This window comes from Rhodnius prolixus, unplaced genomic scaffold (assembly GCF_049639745.1).
Source record: "Rhodnius prolixus isolate KJV_2025 unplaced genomic scaffold, Rpr scaffold_9, whole genome shotgun sequence".
Classification (NCBI taxonomy): domain Eukaryota; kingdom Metazoa; phylum Arthropoda; class Insecta; order Hemiptera; family Reduviidae; genus Rhodnius; species Rhodnius prolixus.
Window position 1 is genome coordinate 15,568,361 of NW_027411604.1, and position 14,909 is coordinate 15,583,269.

The 14,909-nt window shown below is 30.4% G+C and overlaps 2 protein-coding genes across 2 annotated transcripts in view; one reads left to right on the top strand and one right to left on the bottom strand.

The window, feature by feature from the left end:
* The window catches only part of LOC141454292 (voltage-gated delayed rectifier potassium channel KCNH8-like), a 218,381-nt gene extending 212,688 nt beyond the window's left edge, over positions 1 to 5,693 (top strand). Inside the window, exons 9-17 of the mRNA XM_074128390.1 lie at positions 434 to 613; positions 773 to 972; positions 1,299 to 1,548; positions 1,682 to 1,914; positions 2,402 to 2,556; positions 2,893 to 2,980; positions 3,128 to 3,432; positions 3,707 to 4,103; positions 4,692 to 5,693. Of these exons, the coding sequence (XP_073984491.1) occupies positions 434 to 613; positions 773 to 972; positions 1,299 to 1,548; positions 1,682 to 1,914; positions 2,402 to 2,556; positions 2,893 to 2,980; positions 3,128 to 3,432; positions 3,707 to 4,094 (1,799 nt within the window). The 3' untranslated portion in view covers positions 4,095 to 4,103; positions 4,692 to 5,693. The remainder of the gene's footprint in view (positions 1 to 433; positions 614 to 772; positions 973 to 1,298; positions 1,549 to 1,681; positions 1,915 to 2,401; positions 2,557 to 2,892; positions 2,981 to 3,127; positions 3,433 to 3,706; positions 4,104 to 4,691) is intronic.
* A 2,246-nt stretch (positions 5,694 to 7,939) lies between these two features.
* Positions 7,940 to 13,074, bottom strand: LOC141454289 (protein takeout-like). Its single transcript, XM_074128388.1, has 8 exons — positions 12,936 to 13,074; positions 12,728 to 12,809; positions 12,541 to 12,633; positions 11,712 to 11,850; positions 11,499 to 11,632; positions 11,039 to 11,188; positions 9,825 to 9,988; positions 7,940 to 9,480 (listed from the first exon to the last, which is right to left on the bottom strand). The coding sequence occupies exons 2-7, from the start codon at positions 12,795 to 12,797 to the stop codon at positions 9,837 to 9,839; spliced, it is 738 nt and encodes a 245-aa protein (XP_073984489.1). The 5' UTR covers positions 12,798 to 12,809; positions 12,936 to 13,074; the 3' UTR covers positions 7,940 to 9,480; positions 9,825 to 9,836.
* Between the last annotated feature and the right edge of the window lie 1,835 nt (positions 13,075 to 14,909).

Below are 14,909 nucleotides of genomic sequence, written 5' to 3' on the forward strand. Positions count from 1 at the left end.
TTCTTTCTATAGGACCGCTTTAGTTTTAGCTAACTGGGCCTACTTCTACGAGTTTCTCTTTTAGTCAGAAAATGTTACGTTTAATGAATGATTCCTAATTAGATTAGTGGGTGATTGTTTAACCATGTAAAAATGTGTGCATGTAAAAATGGCACCATGTAATGTTTAACCATGTACAAATGGCACTTCTCTCTGCGTTTTCACCGTTGTTATTTCTTTTTCTTCATTACTTAAGACTCATTTTAAAGTATCTATTGGTTCTACGTTGGGTTTTCTATGCAAGTTAACCTTTCATTTTTAATTCATCTAGATCTGAATAAAGACTCAGTGAGCTTCAGCTTCTAATTCTTTTCCTACAATAAACTTTCTTTTAGATATGTTATTGAATTATATTACTAAATATTTTCTTTTTATTTTAATTTATTGTTTCTAGGTTGGATCCACACTTTAGCAGAACGTCTTAAAGTAGATATAGATAATGTCTCCAGGTCAGAATCATATATTACAGCTCTATATTTCACATGTTCATCACTTACAAGTGTCGGCTTCGGAAATGTTTCCGCTAACACCAGTCCTGAGAAAATATTTAGTATTATCACCATGCTTATCGGAGGTGAGCTTATTATAAAATATGGTCCGAAATGAAGATTGCTTTTAAACATTAATTCATCTTAATGAGTGCATTAACACCAGATCTAATTCCTCTAAACATAGGCATTTTACAAAATTTTGGTGAACTCTTAACTTAATTTTACTTTGAATTTTTGTGTAGCTTTGATGCATGCTGTGGTTTTTGGAAATGTAACTGCTATTATTCAAAGAATGTATCTGAGGAGGTCTTTATATCAAACAAAATGGCGGGATCTTAAGGATTTTCTTACATTACATCAAATACCGAAAGTGCTAAAACAAAGAATGCAAGATTATTTTCAAACAATGTGGTCATTAAACCATGGCATTGACATAAATCAAGTAATTTATTTTTTAATAACTGCATTATCAATGAAATATTTACTTCATTTTTATTATTATAATTATTGTTTAATAATGGCGCGTCAACATGTGAGTTCATTGGTGCCCGAAGTCTTTTTCCGAGTGCTCTCTCGTTATAGACAACATTTCCATCTCTGGAATGTGAGCTGTAAGAGGTTTCTATAAAGTGGAAATCTAAGGGCCAGCAGCTAGACTCGAACTTGATATCTCTGCGTGGGAATTCAGTGCACTAACCAATCAGCTAATCCCTTATATTATTTTTATTTTATAGAATTAAAAGAACAATTATTGATTTTTTCTTTCAGACTTTGAAAGAATTCCCCGATGAATTACGAGGAGATGTATCAATGCATTTACATAGAGAGATATTGCAGTTACCCATTTTTGAATCAGCTTCACAAGGTTGCCTAAAGTTACTTTCATTACATATTAGATCAAATTTTTGTGCTCCTGGTGAATATTTAATACATAAAGGTGATGCATTGGCATCGTTTTACTACCTTTGTAATGGTTCTATGGAAGTCGTACAAAATGATATGGTTGTCGCCATATTAGGTGAGAATTTCTATTATTATTATTATCATTATCATCATCATCATTATTATTATTATTATTCTTATTAATTTGTTTTAGTAGAAAATAAAATTCAGGTACATGACTTGTAATACAAGGTTTCTTTTTATTTTAGGTAAAGGTGATCTGGTAGGTTGCGATATTAATCTACATTTAAATTCTAGTAATGGAGATGCAGTTGTAAAGTCGAGTTGCGATGTAAAAGCTTTAACTTATTGTGATCTCAAATGTGTTAATATACACGGTTTAGTAGATGTACTTAAATTATATCCTGAATATCAGCAAATGTTTGCAAGAGATATAAAACATGATTTGACGTATAACCTAAGAGAAGGATACGAAGCAGAAGTAAGTATTTTAATGATGTTCCATTTGGTTTTTCGGAGGTACTATAATAAAGTCATAACATATTAAATAAATTATTTTGCGAGATAACGACTTCTTTTTCGAACAATACGAAACAAAAACAGATGATGATTAGGGGTTTTATTACTAACTAATGAAGAGAGTGATATAGAGAAGATTTTCAGAAATCAATTGAGAATTAAATGCATATTTCGATCTGTTGGTATCTAGTGCTGGAAGAATCGAATGGATGTCAGTTTTATGTTATAGGAACAAAAAATAAAGATCTATTTAGAAGTTATTTAATTTGTAATATTATTATTTTTATGTGATAACTTTATTGGAATTAACAACTATAGGCACATGACTAGATATAACATGTGAGGAGTTACCCACCTTATTAGTGGCCCTCCAATTATGTTTTTTGATACTGTAAGAAAATATATTGTTAATTTGTACTGATAAAACTTAAAAAATTTAATTACTTTAGGACTCGGATATGAATGGTATGCCGACATTGACTTTACCTTCTATCAGTGAAGATGATGAAAATGCCGCTGAAGAAGAAGATGGTCAAGTGTCTCCTGTTTCGCTGCATAACAAATCACCTTTGGATGGAGTCTCACCAAGGCACAAATATTCTAGGTACTTTTTACAGTATATTATTATTATTATTATTATTTTGGCGCATCAACAGCTGAGGTTATTAGCGCCCGGAGCTTTTTTCAGTGCACTGCCGGCCTCCGGACAGTGTTCTCTCGATACAGACAACACTGTCCATCACCGGACAGTGAGCTGTAAGAAGCTCCTAGGAAGAGAAAATCTAAGGGTCAGCTGCTGGATTCGAACCCGGGACCTCCGCGTGGGAGTCCAGTATGCTAACCTCATAGCTAATCCCTTCCCTCTTTTTACAGTATAATAATCATTTTAAGATGGAATCTTAAAAACATGTTTATAATTGTTAAATTATCTTTCTTGAAGGGATAGACAGAATTCTGATGTAAATCGGGAGAGATTAAATACTCAAGTGTCTTCTTTACATCAGCATGTAGCAACTTTAAGCCAAGAGGTTAGTTTAAAGACTTTTTTTTTTGTTCTATCCTATCGATTGCAGATTGCCAATAATTTTAGAGTTATGAATCTCTGCTTAAATATTCTGTTGAAAGAGCATTAATAGCTCATAATGTTAACAATTTTTTAAATCACTTCTGAACAGGTGCGCAATGCAATTCACGCTTTGCAAGAATTGAGTGCTACTAGTGCTACAGCTGGCGTTAGATATCCTGCATATTCCAATCCAGATTTACCACACCATAGTGGTGTGCATCACCACGCTTTGTCAACTGAAATATTAAGATGTGCTTCACAACCTCCAGAAATATTCAGAAGAGATCATCACAATAATCCTCACCAACACCATCACCATCATCAAGTAGCCTGGGCGGATCTAGAAACTTATGGAGGCTATCGATTGGCTGATGCACAAACACAAACTGATCCATACTCTTTTCAGTTGCAGAGGTATTTTTTGTACAATTAATTATTTTTATTTACATTAATAGTTTTAAAATAATAATTAATTTGAATTAACGAGGTATTTATTTTTTCACTCAGTTTCTCTTTACATTGCTATCATGTTCTGAACTATTCTTTATTCTTACTAGTCTCTTTTAGATCAACTTTAATTTAAGCGTCATAAAGAGTGATAATAGCATTGTAAAGAAAAACCATATAGGTAAAATATGTAAGTTAATTACATTTAGAATAATATAACTTTTTTATTAATGAATTTCAGTTTCCGCAGATTTGTCGAATCCAATCCTCGCAAAGTCTTAAGGTGGCTAGGTCTGGATCCAGATCTAGCTTCAACCACTACTAAGACAGCAAGCAATAGCCATTGCGGTGACAACAGCACCGACAACGAACGATGCGTTGATGGTGATGTATTGGACAATAGCCGGAATGTTGGAAGAAATAGACATTCCCAAGGGAGCACCGATTGGTGGCTAGGTGAGGAATGTACAATAAGCGAACGTCCACCTCCCTACAGACATAGCTGGGCACATGATGTGGCAGTAAACAGTGTTAGTGGCGCTGTAGGCAGTAGCACCTCAGGAATTCATACGAACGTCCCACGAAGAACTCCTTCATCTCCTTCTCTCAACTATCACACATACAGCTGAGCTACGCAGGTAGGCCAGATGTTTCTACTGAAGTCAGAGTCAACTGTAAGACGGCCTAATACAAATTATCACTTTAATGCAGGTCTTGGCAACCCGCGGGCCCGTGTATCCTCGCGTAACGTTTTTTGTGCGATCCACGGTACGAAATAGAGTTAAACCTAAACAAATTCATTCCCGTTATGGTATACTCGATAATTGACTAAAGGTTTCATTGATTTCCCCCCCCCCCCCGTTGTAGTATTGAGTCTTCAAGGCCCCTCTAACAGATGGGTTATAGAAGCCGTTTGGTAAAATTTGTGATTTTATTTTTAGATCCCTACCTGATTGAGTTCTTGAAGATGACAAGACAAGACCAGACCTAATTTTCTAAAAAATTTTTAAGTCTTTGTAATCTCCCTGTATCTCTTTCAGCTGATACCAATCTTTTCTTTCCTTCGCTGTGTTTTCGTGTGTTAGTTAGTAAAAGTTTAAAGTTTTCTTTTGCTTTGAATGTCATAACTGCAATGTTTTTATTGGTACTATTAGTTCTCCCACATGTGTAAATAAATATATTGTTTCGTGTACCAAAATTAATGATTTTTTTTTTTTTTAATTTAGTGGAGCTCCTGCCTGGAGTCACCTGACTGAAGGTAGTTCTATTCGCCTTGATACATCCAGTCCCAGAAACTGCCTGCTATCAAGAAGACGCTTTATTCATTCACCAAAATGATCCTAATTCACTTAGGAATATATGGGGCGAAAAAAAAAAACGCAAACTTCATCCATTGGCCTACATACTACAAACCTGTTTTAATTCATAAATAAATTTAAGTAAATCGTAATATTTTGGAGATAAAAAAAAAAGAAACAGAAATAAATATGTATATATTTTTTACAGACACAAGAATTTTGTGTTTGTTGTAATCAATACGGGTGTTTAAAGTACGTCTTGATACGTGCTTTGTTTTTTTTTCTACCAAATTTTATAAATAATTTGGCTGCAATGTATTTATATGTACAAAATATTTCTAAAAATTTAATGAAAAAGAAAAATATTCATTACCATGTTGGGTAAAAATAAAGTAAATAAAAATTACTTAATCTAAGACGGTATTAGGAAAGTAAATATTTTAGAAAGGCTTATTAGTTGAATTAATTTTAAAAAAGAAATGTTTTCAACTAATTTTTGAAAGAAATATTTAGAATATATAAAAAGATTATTACTTCTAATAATATAAAGCACTTCCAGTTTTAAGACAAAAAAATAAATAAATATTAAAAAATATTTTATAAATAAATGTTATATTCTTTATGTAATTATTAACTTAAGAAAGTGGAACTTTGTTGTAGTGGCATTTATTTAAATTTCAATTTTTCTATACGGCTCGATTTATATTTCAAGATGGCTGTTACCTGCGGCCTTGACTATGTCCGTAGATTATAGTTTTTATGAAGTATGAAATGTTTTAGTAACGCAACAGAATTAGCTTTATACTGAATTTACTTTTGCCTTTATTTTCCACTATCTCTTATCAAGTTATCTTGTTATTGTTCTATTAAAAATTCTAAAATCAGAATATAAATACTTCCTAGATGGAAATTTACATTTAAAATGATATATTTTGGAGGAGAAAAAAAAGTGAAGAGCTAAAAAATATTCTAACAATAAAATGTTTTTTCTATTTGACTAATTGTGGCTGAAATCTAAGATTCCTTCTCTTATTTGTTGTCAAATTTTTTCTTGCGTTACCTGTTACTTATTATACAGTAAGTAATCTTTTTGTCAGACCGTCCGATAATGTCATTTTCATCTCAGACAATTTTTTTAGCAATTAATTTACTTAGAAAAAATAATTGTCCCTCTGGGAGATGACTCACTAAATACACTTAAGCTGTTCTTAGAAACAATTAGTTGTTGATATTAGTACGTCCTCAATTTTCTTGTTTGCTTTTCACCAAGTTTTTATCGTATTTCTAGAACATTTTATAAGATCCCTTACGTAATCCTTCTACAACTTTTTGTAATAACAGATCGTATCCTTCTAAGAAGTTTCTAATTCTCTTCTTTAATCAATCTCAAATATTTCACTATTCAAACTGAATTAGCCTTCCATTTTTGAAATCGATTAGGATAAAAACTTATGATTTTATTTTCATTTATTTTTATAGGAAATAATTATCTGAAACTATAAGGCGAACTTTAGATAGAAGAGTATTTAATTGAGACATGAACTAAACTTGCTGGAGGGAGTTCTTTATCTCAGATATTTTGGGGCTGAGAACTGATATATACACATATAAGTGGTAGTACGTTAGTAAAGTAATTTTTCAAAAATAAAAAATGTCAAAAAATTCGAAGAGGAGTCTGTTTCTTTCTGTCTATTTAAACGTCATTTTTCGAGGTAAACAAGTACTACTCCATGATGCTGTTAGGTGAGTAGCTTTTAGTTTATTTTGAAAAATGGGTATAATATGCTTGACCAACCATTTTTGTGACCTAATTTTAATTGTTAAATGTTAATCTTAGCTGCGCTAGTAAATGTGCATATTTACGTACAGTAGGGGAAGCGCCTGACTATAAAAAAGTAATATTATTTTCTTTACTTAGCGAATGGGATAATTATTTTATGTTGCCACTAAGCTTTTTAAAGATGACAATAACTGTTTTGTTAGTGCATCCTTTGGTTTTGTATATACACAAAACATTCAATATTTTCTGAGAGCTGGAAAATTCAACATATTTATTAATATTCTTTACTATTGATTTCAAATGTGTGCAACTGTCAATATATTAAAAAAAAAAGCTCAAAACTTTCTTTCATTTTCTGTAGATGTTCAGCCTGCGTATTTAATTTTGTAAACTGCACATACGATGTATGTATAGATAAGTTTCGTAAGGTTATGGCTAAACCTAAGTCGTATAATTGTAGTGAAAAATTGCTGATGATTGCTTTTCTATCCCCAGCTCAAAAAAAAACCTCGGTTTTATGGGGGATTCAAGGCTGTATATCAGCATAATAAGTGCCCTTCTTTCGTTTTCAAGGTCATTCCAATGCTTGTCAAGCGTGAACACAACGTTTTATTTATTTACACTAGAATTATCCCAAGGTAGCCATGGAAATGGTGCAGTAATAATGGCTGTTTTCAATCTATCTTTATTGTCAAGATTCTCTAGCGTGTTCTTTCAACCATAACACCTGATTTTAAAGCATTTTGAGTGAGATTTGACGAGCATAACAAAAGAGTGTGACCACAATTATCTTAGCAGAAATTTCAAACCTCATTGCACCATTCATTAAAATGAGTCACTTTTCATTGCACGAGCTATTTTGGGGTTATAACGTTTTCTATGGGCAATCCTCCAGTATATACCGTTATATCAGCAATAAAAAATTTTTTAGGTCAAGCCTGAAACGTAGATTCAAGTGTATTAAACCATGTTGTGCTGAACCCTGCTGTTCCTTTGGATGTACTAAGTGCTGTTGTCCTAGAGCTCGTGACAAAGTTACCAGACGAATAACATTATTCGAACAATAGATACTAAAGCATGTAAATAATATTTGTTACTATTTTCCCAGCCTAACCAAACTTATTATTTTAGCTTAATATTGGGATGTATACAAACCTTGATCCACGTAATCAGCCAAAGTGTGTTTCTTCTTAATCATTCTATTAATGTGCTCTTCATTGACATATTGTTAGTACATTGGCATAATCGGGGTTCAATACTTTATGGAAATCCTAAACCCAAATAGCAATTCAACATGCACGTTTTTAATTACCGTAATTTGTGGAATAATTTTTTTTTTTTTTTTGACGTTTTGCTATTCAAATTATTGCAAAATTATTATTTATTTATTTATTTATTTGCGCAAAAGATAGTTATAAAAAAAATAAAATGTTTGTGGCAATAGTATAAACTATTTTCCTAAAATTATCATTTGCCTACCACATTTACACTTAAAGTAAATCCATTAAAGGCAAAGCTCCACACCGTCATGAGAAGGAAACCAAAGCAAGTGACTGAATTGTAAATTTACAATTGAAAGAGTAAATGAGCAAACTTTTTGGAAATAAAAAGTACTTTTAGTCCAAATAAAATTTACATACCTATATAAATATTTTAAAGTATAAGTAATGTGTACATATTAAATATTTTGTACAATCCTTCCTTATAAAATTGACTTTTGTGATAAGTTAGAAATAATAACTACTTGTAAATATGCAAATTTTTTAAACAACTTCTTTTTTTTAGGGAAAATAAATTATCAAATCATTTTTTAATATTATTTATGACAATTATTGACTTATGAACTTAAAAAATTGCACTTTGATGTGGATTATAAGCATAAATTCTAACAGGTTGGAGCTGTATATAAATTAAAAAACTTTACATATTTTCTAAACAAACAAATATTTCTAAAAAATAAAAATCTATCAGATTAAACTATAAGATTCCAGAGCCTTTATTACTACCTATTTATTATAAGAGTTCTTCCTCATGCCAAAATTGTATTTTGATACAACAGTTTGGCGTTTGTTTCGTTTTTAAAAATAAGTTAATCTACAAAATTATTAATATCTAGGTGCACTCAGAGAGTCTGAGCAACAATATACTTTAAAAGTTCTAATCTTTATTGACGATATAAATTTCATATATTATAAATAATAATATGGTAAGGAAAATAAAATATAAACAATTTTCCTAAATGTTTTAATGTATTATACAAGTAAATAAATAGTGAAAAATCTATTTAAAAAAAAGAGAAGTATTTATATAATTTATTTTTATATTTAAAAATTATACCATTTAATAAAAGACCAAAATATCATTTTATCAAAATTTTGTTTTGAATTTTTTTGTCATACAAGTTTTATTTTAATCTAATAATTGTCTTAAAATCAAATATAATAAAATACAACTAAATACTTATCCTGATAAGTCATTAAATGTGTACTTAATTCAAATATACTTTTTTTTTTTATCTTTGTATTGAGGTGAGGCAAAACTCTTTGTGATAAATTCTCCCACTTCAAAATACTGATTATGTTTTTAATTTTTGCTTGTTGGTTTATTTTTAGGATGCTTGACAAAATAAAGATACAAAATAAACTTTTAAAGTATTGTAAAAAAACTAAATAAATTAATGAATTATTGTTGTTAATTTGTTTGTGTTAAGAATTTTGGTTTTCCTCCAGTAACATTTGTTACAAATTTTCTTTTGAAATGCGTCATACAAATTACTTTAACGCACATCTAATCATATAATTCAAATTTAATCTCGCCAATTTGAATTAGAAGAAGTTTCGTGAATTCTATTGTTAGTACACATAGCAGACAATTATTTGGAAGCAGGAATTGTCTCCAGTTCATTATTTTTGTTCTAGTTGACTGGCTGCCTAAAAACTGCGATAAGAATGATTTCAATGCTTGGTATATATCTAACAAGTTTACGCTTTTGCATCAAAAGAATAATTGTTTAGTTTAATTAATTTCATAATATTTTCGTAAAATCAGAAGAAAAATGAATTCACGAAATTAGATTTATCACTCAAATACTGGAATAACGTTATGTTTTCCCGTTTTAAGTAAGAAAAGGTAGATTTGTTTTTAGAAAAGATGCAACTTTCCTGATTGGAAAACTACATGCATTTATTTTATTTATTAAAATAAATCATTTTCAAAACATCAGTTTTTAATATTTATAATGAAACTTGATTATGATAAAATTACAAATAAAAAATACATACATAGTTTTTTCATTAAGCTGGTAACAAATCTTCGTAAGAAAGTCCATCAACTATGTTATTTGCTGATTCCAATATAAAGGTAGTTAAAGTTTGTGATATCATTGGTTTCAATTCATTTATAAAATACGGGAAATTTAAATTGATCGCTGCATTTATTGTTTCACCTATGATCAAGAATTTATATTAAATCTATGCAGTACATTTTGATACCTTATTTAAAATAATTAAAAAAACAAAACAAAAAATCGCTAGTGTGACACAGACATGATTGGTAAACAAGTCTGAATTGTAAACTAATAATTTGGCTCAAATGGCGAGAGGCTTCATTGAACATGGTCAGTGGTTGAGGTATTAAACCAAAAATTAGGTGGCTGTGAGCCAGAGTTCATATTGGCCTTCTTTAACCGCTTGTTACTTCTTAATATTGATGGTTTTCTAATTCCTGACATCAGTCCTTGCCGATATTTGCATTCAAAATCGTAATTGGCACCAAAACATTAAACTGGATTGTGATTGAAATAAAATCGCAAGAGATCTCCTGAACAGACAGAACTTCCCCTAATACAAGTGGGCTGTACGTCACCTGCTGATTAGCAGACGGAGTTCAGTAAACCTACTTAGATTTTGTACTTAATTTTAAATCATTTGTATTATTTTACAAAAACTTCTTTGATAAAATTTGAAAAGTTCGTGTAACATACTATGTGTTAGATGAAAGAAATTTTATTTTATTTATCTGAAGCTTAGTTTGTTAATATTTCAGCTTGGCATCTATAACTATTTAACGATCATAGCTTCCTGATTTCGTTTATTTTTCTATCATGTAAACAGAAAAAACTCATTATTTCTTCTTTAAATGATCATTCTTTCACTAAAAATAATATTCCCAGATGTTCAACCAAATTTTAATAAATGGAGAAAGTTTAATGAAATACACATTTGAATAATGAAAAAATTCTTTTATAAACAAGTGTGGTGGATTTGTTGCACGAAAAAAGTTTGTAATGTGTACATTTAGATGGTCCATTTTAATGGTGTTTGATGCCTATCGAATAATTCAAATTAGTGACCTCTTTAGAGATATACGTTACTTTCCACCTACTTTTTTGTTCAGTTACAGCAATCACTTGCACAAATGCATGTTGTTGCATGTTAATATTATTTTTTATTTTATTTTAAGTATATAAGTGACTGATGAATGTTCTTTCACTTACCAATTAGTTTATCACCCCCAAAGAGATTGTCCAACAAGATTTTACCCTTTCCAACCTTGGCATCCACCGTCATTGCAGTAAATCGAACTTGTTTTATATCTTCTTTAGTATATAATTCACTTTCCATTGTAACAGCTCCTTCAACGTCATCTAAATATATTTATAGAAAAACAATTTAGCCAGTGTTCAATTCGGTTAATATTGAAAGTTTGAGAAAATTATTTTAAAAAAATGTGCTTCCTAAATATTTTGAAGTATCACAATAGATCCGCAATGGCGTAGGCTGTTCGGTTATATTCTATCTATTGTTTTCTAACTTTACGTAAACCAAAAATACTAAGAAACCCTTAAGAGAGCATCAGTATTGCGGCAATTCCAAGAACTGAGTGAGTCGTATCAGAAGGGCGGTAAAGGTTCTTCATTGAAATACAAATATTCATTTCTAATAAATAAAACTTACACACATCAGCTTCCATGTTGCCAGTGCCTTTAACCATAATCATTATAATTTTCCCATCGACATCATATTTGCCTTCCAATCGAAGATGATCAAATCCCAATGTAAAATCATATCTGTGATTGGTTACATCAACGCTAAAACATAACATTTTTCTTTCATAATAATTTCCTTAACAAACGCACCCTAATTGAAAATTAAATAAACAAAACTTACTGCAAGTTCTTTATGGTAAAGTTACCGCCACCGTATGCTTTGATATCTTTAGTGGTAACGGTAAGTGCAGTACCTTGAGTGGCAATCAGTTCTTTTATAACCAATGGCTCGATAGATGGTACTCCAAGTTCAGGTAAACCTGCAAGTAATTTAAAGAAGTTGTATGATGAAAATATTACAACATTGTAAAGCTTTTGGCTTAATAGAGGGCAGTACTTTCCAGATTCAAAATTTGTATTTCTTTATTAAGGAATGAAATGAAAGTATTTTCGTGTTGAAAAAATAAACTAATGATAACACATAAACGCTTTTCTCTTACTGCAACTGTGATAAAACTTATTTTCTTAAAATTAAACGAAAAGTGTATATCTCATAAATGTATTCTAGTTGGGACATTATAGATACAAGTGTCTAGCTAACAGGGATTTATAGGCAGGAGAGTTAGTTCTCTGTCACAATCTCCCTAGACTTAGTTCAAATACTCCTCTTTCATGTGAAATTAAACTCAAGACGCCCAAAATATCCCCTTTCCCCAAAATGTCTGCATGAACTTCAGTTTCCCTGATAGTCCTGAGTTCCAGATTAGTGATGAGTGATTTAGGAAAGCAGGAATACTTCTACCTCAGTCAGAATGTCCGTTTCGATTACAGTTATTATGGTTAGAGAATCTAAGAGAGGGAGCTCTTATGGGAAAGCTTGGCAGACCAAGAAGACTGCTGCTAGACAGTAGCTTAAAACCTTCAAGTTGTGTTACCTTGAAGCCCAATAAGTGTTAATACATATTATTATACTTGAAGTTATTATTTTGGGAAACTCTTTTAAAATTTACCATTTTTTAATAGTGGCCTTAGATCTTCTATAGAATTCTTAATACATTGATTTAGATCTGGATCGGATTGATGACAAACATGAATGTAATCAGCTGCAAAATAACAAAATGTACTGGAATAATTTTGCATAAATTTCAAATAGATAATGGTACGATTATAATTATTGATTTTCAAAAAATAGCTTACGTATCTTTTTCTTAGATTGGGAGACGCCAATAAAAATAAGACATGTCGTCAAGTAATTAGTTATGTACATATTAGTTGAAAACTGAAATAAACAAAGTATCCATTAAGTTAGAAGCTAAAAATAACAATATGAAGAAATAGTTCTCCTAGTTACATTTAATTAATTTCTAATATTAATATACATATAAACGGAACTAGATGCACATACATAACTTTGTATATTCACTCTACGAAACTCATGGAATGTTGGCTAAATTACGAATAAAAGTCATAGTTAATATTACCATTGTATTTATATAAGTATACGGTGGACATGATGAACAAGGCCGTCCGATAATAATGATGGTAAATTATCATTTGTGACTGTAACCCCTCCTTACATTTGATGGCTATTGCTTGCACGTCAACACTGTATAATTTCATAAATTTGAAAATGAAAACTTCAGAATCACAATTTTTTCATATTTATTACGACCAGTTAATAATATAGGATTAAAGTAAGGGAAATATTCACGCTTCACCTACGTTTACTCATCTAGTACATTTGTGTGATTGTAACTAACTTAGTATTGACTTCTTTTAATTTTATTCACTCTTTTATTGTTTCTTTTAATTACCCAGTGTGAAGGTGAACATACTTTTCATTCGATTAATTCAAGCAGAATACATGACGAACTTGTCGGTTTCATAACATTATCTACAATTAGTAATCTGTCTTTAAGCTTTTATCTTGTGTCGTGCATAATACATAATCGTTTTTCTAGTATAGCTGAGAAAGACCTATTCCTTTGCTCCTTGTTAGCTCAGAAAACCTTATGTTGTTCATAGATATTACACAAAGATTTTTCGCTCCAAAAATGTGTATGGAACCGTGATGGTTGTAATTTAGATTTTTTGACAATGAAAAATAAAATTAATTATCCAGCAAATATATTTTTTTTTACATGTAAGCATTAATTAAAATGTCTATGTAAAAATGCAAGATATACTTCTGCCTAAACCAAGCGTGCCCAACAGTTTTTGCCTTTGGGCCAAATTGGAAAGAAAACTTTTTTCACGGGCCGAACGAAATATTATTATTTTATTTAATTATTTTATTCTCCAAAGCTAATAAATTGAAACTGGCAGTCTAGCTTGAAAATTAATCAACTTATTTATTTTTATACCGTTAGCACAGCTAGCAACTAATTACTTACTGCTTAATTTCTAACAGCATCTCTTCTCTTATCTTTTTGTAGTAATGATTAATTTTTTTTTCTCAGAGTGAAAAGTGTGTGCTTTTAGTTTGGGCAAAAAGCTATTAAATGACGATAAGTGTCGAGTGAAAACTCGAAATTGGGAAATTAACCAAGATCTCAGAACCTTCTCTTGCCAAATACAGTAAAAATGCATGCCTATGCTACCTAGTGGGACTTTAAAGAACTACTTTTTAATTGTAGTTCTTTGAATCATCGCTAGATAGCAAGGAATGCTAGCATTTGCATTCATTTTTCCTCATTAAAAGTCCATGTTTTATTTAAATTTTCTCTACTTGAAACATGTATCAATATGTGTAAAGCTCTTAGTGAACTGGTCCATATTTAATTTGTAAATATATGTATTTATATTTCGTTTTGTTCCAATCTACTGTGATAACAGGATTTTTTTGGTGAGAATGTTTAAGCTTTTCTTTTTCTTTTAAATTTTAAGTTTACTCTAAATTTAGTTTTGTATGTTATTTAATTTGAAAAGTATTATTATAAATTACTTTTGCTTTTTTTGCAATGTTAGTCATGAATTTCAGCAATTTTTTTTTCTTTATACATAAAAACAACATAAATTCAACTTTTTAAGAAACTATCAATCCCAAGAAATTATTTTGATAATTATTCAGTATTAACTTTTTTGGCATAGTGAAATAAATCATTCTTTATACATTTTCAAATTATATTATCTAATTAATATCAATTTCCAAAGAATAAGTACATAAATAAAAAAGATAAATTCAAAAAACTTACAGTTTTATGGGTTGAGGGATTATTGAGCACAGTTAGGAAGTGACTTTAGATCCATTGCAGCTCTGCAATCTAAGCAGATCTACGGTGGCTTCAACTTTCTGAAAGCATTTTCACAGGACGTTCTTTAGTAATCTTCCGTAGTTATTTGTAATCAGACCTGAGCAAAGTGGAAGGTGAGCTACAGT

What these genes read in the sequence shown, in the direction of transcription:
- LOC141454289 (XM_074128388.1), bottom strand. Translation starts at nt 12,797, where the DNA reads ATGTACATAACTAATTACTTGACGACATGTCTTATTTTTATTGGCGTC. An exon ending in CCAATCTAAGAAAAAGATAC is followed by an intron (nt 12,634 to 12,727) that starts GTAAGCTATTTT and finishes GTTATTTTGCAG; the next exon opens with CTGATTACATTCATGTTTGT. An exon ending in TGGGGGTGATAAACTAATTG is followed by an intron (nt 9,989 to 11,038) that starts GTAAGTGAAAGA and finishes TCTTGATCATAG; the next exon opens with GTGAAACAATAAATGCAGCG.